This window comes from Otolemur garnettii, unplaced genomic scaffold, assembly GCF_000181295.1.
Source record: "Otolemur garnettii isolate 467f Iridium unplaced genomic scaffold, OtoGar3 scaffold00085, whole genome shotgun sequence".
NCBI classification, from domain to species: domain Eukaryota; kingdom Metazoa; phylum Chordata; class Mammalia; order Primates; family Galagidae; genus Otolemur; species Otolemur garnettii.
Window position 1 is genome coordinate 1,201,983 of NW_003852480.1, and position 6,391 is coordinate 1,208,373.

General features: G+C 39.2%; 1 protein-coding gene across 4 annotated transcripts in view; it reads left to right on the forward strand.

Moving 5' to 3' along the window:
- GRIA2 (glutamate ionotropic receptor AMPA type subunit 2) overlaps positions 1 to 6,391 on the forward strand; it is a 144,180-nt gene that overhangs the window by 73,444 nt on the left and 64,345 nt on the right. For all 4 annotated transcript variants that reach the window (XM_003794686.2, XM_003794687.2, XM_003794688.1 and 1 more), the window contains exon 3: positions 2,834 to 3,073. In XM_003794686.2, coding sequence (XP_003794734.1) covers positions 2,834 to 3,073 — 240 coding nt within the window. The remainder of the gene's footprint in view (positions 1 to 2,833; positions 3,074 to 6,391) is intronic.

Here is a 6,391-nt window from a genome sequence, read left to right on the forward strand (position 1 = left end):
TAATTTCTTACGAAGTTTTGCAAAACTTATGCCTGTTGTTGGACAAAAGCCAGCATTCTCGGATGGTGTAAGAGCCAGGAGGTTCCTTGACAACTCACTTCAGAGCCTAAAGCAAACAGAAAATATAAGATATGGCCCCTTATTAAGACTACCTATGCACTGGAGCAGTGACATTCATTATCACACATTCCGCTGATGCTGTGACTGCTGTTTCCATCACAGAAGCTATTTCCCTTCAGATGAGAAGAGGCGTCATTAATAAATCACATCACATGATATTCCTCTCATATCTGCATAACGTGCCAACATTTTACAGGGAATGAAGTAAAATAGACCCAGAGTTAATTCTATAGCAATTCTCCCTATAATTTTTAGTTTTTATAAAATTTTTTAAATTGTTTTAGATTTTGGTGATACAAATGCAATTTCTTTGCATGGATATAGTGCATACCCGTGAATCCTGGGCTTACAGTGTAACCGTCACCATATTGCATAGATCATACCCAGTCAAGTTTTTCAATCTGCACCCTTCTCTCACTCTCTCACGCTTTCAAGTCTCCAATGTCTACTATTCTGCATTATGTCCATTTGTGCACATTATTTAGCTCTCACTTTTAAGTGAAAACATGTAGTTTTTGACTTTATGTTGCTGACTTATTTCACTCAAGATAATGGCTTCCAGTTTCACTCACATTGATGCACTAGATATGATTCCATTATTGTTTATGGCTGGTTTTCCTTGGTGTGTATATACACACACACACACCCAGGATATTTTTAACCCACTCATCAGTTGAAAGACCCTTAGTCTGGTCTTTGCTATTTGAATAGTGCTGTGATAAGAGTCCAGGTACCTTTTAGATATAATGATTTATTTTCCCTTGGGTATATACCCAGTAGTGAGAAAGCTAGTCAAATGGTATTTCTACTTTTGGTTCTTTGAGAAATCTCCATATTCTTTGTTCACGAGACTGGTGGCCTTAAGCATGGCACCAATGATAGTTTCCCCAGAGCACTGCAGGCAGATATGATCAGATTTATGTTTCAAATGCTGATTAGGATGATATTGTGGACAATTGAATAGAAGGGGCATGGTGGGAAAGGGAGACCAGTTGGGTAGGTGTCCCCTAATCAAGTTTGACAATCCAGTATCACCCATTAGTTAAGAGCATAGATTCTGACTGCCTATGTTTGAATGCAACGTCAATCTCTTGACAGCTATGTGACTTGAGTAAGTCACTTACCCAGTCTATGCATCAAGTTTCCTATCAGTAATTGGGAAATAATAATAATTCCTACCCAAGGGCTATCCTAAGTAAGAAATAAGTTAACATGCCAGAACACAGAGCAGGCACAATGCTAAGCATATGCTGTTGGTGAACTAGAGTGGTTGGAATGGGTAGAAAAGTGAGCGGAGCACACCTGAGTACATTCAGGTATTACAAGGGGCATGACTCAGTGACAGCCTGACTTTGGGAAGGGCACAGAGGTGGTAGTGTCACGTGTCAGTCACTGCGATGGAAGTACTGCAGAGACAGGGATTGTGGGAGTGATGGGGACTTTCAAATGCAATGTTATTATTTTTTAAAAAATGATAATTCTTAAGGTAGTGCCTGTGGCTCAGTGAATAGGATGCCAGCCCCATATACAGAGGGTGGTGGGTTTGAACCTGGCCCTGGCCAAATTGCAACAAAAAACTAGCCAGGCATTATGGTGGGCACCTGTAGTCCTAGCTACTCTGGAGGCTGAGGCAAGAGAATCGCCCAAGCCCAAAGGCTGGAGGTTGCTGTGAGCTGTAATATCATAGCACTCTATTGAGGGCAATAAAGTGAGACTCTGTCTTAAAAAAATAATAATAGTAATTCTTAGCCAAAATATTTTGATAATATTTTGTGTTTTATGTGTAATGGAACACATGGGGTAATTTAGGTTAATTTATGGGAAAGATTAAACTTGGGAGTTCTTTATTTAGTTGTTACTTGACTGAGTGACACAAGGTGAGACTTTTCCCTTTCCAGAGGTGTGTCTCTGTGTGTGTGAGGTGAGTCTAGTGTCCACCTTCTCTTAAAAGAGTTTGGGTCAGCATTAGAAGTCTTTGGAAGCAAATTGACCTAATAAAAAAAACATAATAAATACACTGCAGATTTTTTCCAGATTATGTAGGGACTAAGTAGGTCATGACCTATTATGAATGTATATAAATCTCAGGTGACTATAGCAGTGTTTGTTGTTGTTGTTTTGTTTTTTAGACAGGATATTACCGTCACCCAAACTTGAGTACAATGGTCTCAGCCTAGCCCACAACAGCAACCTCAAATTCCTGGGCTCAAGCAATCCTCTTGCTTCAGCTTTGTGGGTGCCGAGGATTGTAGTTGCCCACCACAACACCTGGATAATTTTTGTATTTTTAGTAAAGATGGGATCTCACTGTTGCTCAGGCTGGTTTTGAACTCCTGGCCTCAAATGATCTTCCCAGAGTGCTAGGTTTACAGGTGTAACCCACTGTACCCCGCCTACAGTTTGTTCTTATAACTAACAATTTTTCATTGCCCATGTTTATATTTGTCCTAAAACATGTTTATTCTTATGTAGCTTGTTAAACAACAGTGTATATATTATCTTGTAGCCATGAATTATTGCTTTTTATTCTTTATAATTCTCCCAAAGAGCACTAAGTTACTAAATGTTGAGGATCATTAAAATGCATATATATCTCTCTCAATCTGTTTATGATTTTGTATTTTATATTAAAGAACATTATGTCTCAAGCAAATCCATCTGATTGCATGTCAATTTCAATGATTTATTTTTTCTGTTTTCCCTGTTCTTCTAGTCTGCTCCCAGTTTTCAAGAGGAGTCTATGCTATTTTTGGGTTTTATGACAAGAAGTCTGTCAATACCATCACCTCATTTTGTGGAACGCTGCATGTCTCCTTCATCACGCCCAGCTTCCCCACCGATGGTACACATCCCTTTGTCATCCAGATGAGACCTGACCTCAAAGGAGCCCTGCTTAGCTTGATTGAATACTATCAATGGGACAAGTTTGCGTACCTCTATGACAGTGACAGAGGTAAGTGGCAATATCTCATCTCTCTGTAATGGGCCAAGTTCAATGCCTACACTTGACCCTTACATGTGATGTTGTGCAGCTATAAAGATTTTAAAGCTCAGGGTTTAATTAAAGCTTGGTTTAATTGTGCTATGGGAACGAATAATGTTATTTGAAACCTGGGAAACAAATTTAGAGTGAAACAACACCAAAATCTGTGAATGTATAGTTTACAGAGATTGACTATATCAACCCAGTGACCAAATATTCATTTGTAAAATAAAAAGCCATTTCTGACATAAGCATCTAAGACCCTATGATGACTGCTATATTACTAGTCCAACGTGAATGACATGGCTTATGTGAAGTGAAATTTACATAAATATATAAATAACAACTTTCATGGTGATGTATAGTTTCTATTTACTAAATATCAGGTAGCATTATTATTACCCTTACTTTAAGATCCCTGAATCTCAGAGAAGTTACATGACTTTCTCATGATCATGTGACATAGTCTGAACACAGGTCTGTGATACTAGACTCATGCTTTTTACACAATTCCACATGGTTATTAATGATGTGATAATCTTGTTAGCACGCCAGTCTTGTTATACTGAAGTGCATGGAGGGGGCAGTCCTTCGCTTACCTTTCCCATGTCCTTTGTTAGGAAGTTTAGTATTAGCAGACCCACTTGATTTACATGCCATAGAATCCTACGTGTCCTTAACCATTCCTGGATCCATGTTTGCGTTTTAGTGGGTCTGTGTACCCCCTCAGTTGTACAAAACATGTTGTGTGCGTGTTCATGGGTATTTTTCTACAGAGATGATGATGATGATGAAAATCTGAAGGGTTAGAATCCACTATTGTCAGAGTGTCCCCTAAATGCCACTCTATGCTTCCTTTGGCAGCTTTCTTCTCAGAATATGTACAAGTTCAAGTGAAAACAAGAAGCCTCTTTCTACCAAGATAGGGCACCTTGCAAACCCACAAGGGCAGACGAGAAGAGACCAGACGTCAGTCAATTCTCCATTGATCAGTTTCTAGTCATTCACTGCAGCAGCAGGCGAGGTGTCTGATTCTCTGCCTGTCCTCCTAGTCCTGGAATGAGAGCACGCAGTGCGAAAGCCAGTCAGTCAGCACTGTATAAGCTGGAAAAATGCTGTGTCAAGAACTATTTTCCCTTGCTTTGAGAAGGGAGGGCTTTGCTACTCCCATAGGGAAGGAAACACTGAAACAGAGAATCATTTAGATGAAACATGGATTTCAAGGTGCTGGAGGATTCTGAAGCATACTTCTTATTATTGCGATAAAAGGGCTTATACTACTGACCTTAGTAAATATCTTTAGTTTTTCTTTTTGCTCTCTTCAAAGTCTTTTATGTCTTTTGTTATTATTATTGTCAAAAGTAGTCTGAAATCTAGGTGTACTTTTTTTTTTTTTTGAGACAGGGTCTTGCTCTGTCGCCCTGCTAGAATGCCATGGCATCATTGTAGCTTGCTGCAACCTCAAACTCCTGGGCCCAAGCGATTCTTCTGCCTCAGCCTCCTGGGTAGCTAGAAATACAAGCATGCATGGCTAGTTTTTCTATTTTTAGTAGAGATGGGTTTTATTCTTGCTTATGCAGGTCTTAAACTTCTGAGTTCAAGGGATCCTCCCACCTTGGCCTCCCAGTGTGCTGGGATGACAGGCCTGAGCCACAGCATCCAGCCTGGGTATATTCTTATTGTCTCTTCCACCCTTGCATCCTGTTGGTGCCATTTCTACCACTGCATCTCTAGACACTCTTCTTTTTCTTAGTCATCACCTGAGGCCAAGCCACCACCATGTGTTTGATCCCCCCACGTGTCTTTCCTCCCGCACAAAGTAATCAGAATTATTATTTTTTCAAATATCTTCTTTGACTGCCTCACCTCCTTGTTTAATACATTTCAATTTCACAACTTCTCAGTGTGATGAGGATAAGACTGAAAATCCTTAGCATGCCTTTAAAGCAGCGGTTCTCCACCTCACCACCCACAGGAACAGTATTAAAGGGGCGCGGCATTAGGAAGGTTGAGAACCACTGCTTTAAAGCCTGAGAATAGGCCATTCCCACTCAGTTCTGTATCCTGCTGTCTTGTTCACTCACTGAAGCCAAACCCATTTGTCCTTCGTTCACTTTCACAGAGACCCCAGCCTCTCCCACTTTGACCCTCTGCACATCCCTTTCACTCTCACCCATCCCTGATGAGTGCATTCATACGTGGTATCCTCAGAGATGCCTCCCACGACTGTTCTTTTCCCAGAGTGATATCTTTTTTCTTTCACTGGACGTATCACAATTATCAAGTAATAGTAGTGTTTATTCTGTCACTCACGTACTGCCTCTTAAGCCCCTGCTGTTTTCTAGGATAAACATGACGCTTCTTTGTTTTTTCCTTTTTTAATTTAAGTTGAGGCTACAATGTCCAGGGAGGCCATACGCAGGGCATTGCTTAGTACATTGGGTGTATAGCTCTTAACTTTAGACCAGACACTCCAGAGAAAACTGGAAATAGACACGATGTTCACTAATGTTAATAAAGAAATAACTTGAACATCTGTGCACAGTATTTTAAGTTTGAGATGATTTTAGAAGCTGAATTATGCTTGCTATGTGGAAGGCTCAGAAGATGAATTCTCTTTGCTGTTTGACAAGGTGGAAGATGAAATTTTAGGTTAAGAATATAATTTACCTTCATCCTCATTCTCATTATTTGTCCCTGCAGCTGAAAATGAACTTCTGAGAGAATTCAAATGAATAGTAGCTCACACAAATAAAAATACAGAAACCTTGGTATTTGAAAAGAGGAAGTCAGAAAGACAGGCTCTAAGGAATTAGCAGGGGAAGACGGATAGACATACATACTTGTGAAAAGAATCTGGAACATTTTAAAATGATTTTATTAACACTTTAAAAATATTACATGAAATTGAGGTGATGATATAACCTCCAATTATTAAATTATACAAAGTGATTTGAGTTCAAAAGTATCACGAGAGAAGAACATTAGAGTGATAATTAATTCTATATGAAAGGCCTCACGAACTTACGGATACATTTTTAAGGCGTTACCAAGTAGCTATTGAGGTTTTAATGTGTAAAGCATTACACTGGGCTTTCACTTGGAACAATTTTCAGAGATAATTGCATAGGACTCTCAAAATGTTGACAAAAGAGTTGACCTTTGAATCATATCTTAATTGGCTCATGGAAATGAAATTTTTGTTATCTGATATTTTCTTATTAATGACTTACTTTTTATGGCTTTGCTACAATATTACATTTTATAATGTTTATGTATGCATTCAGC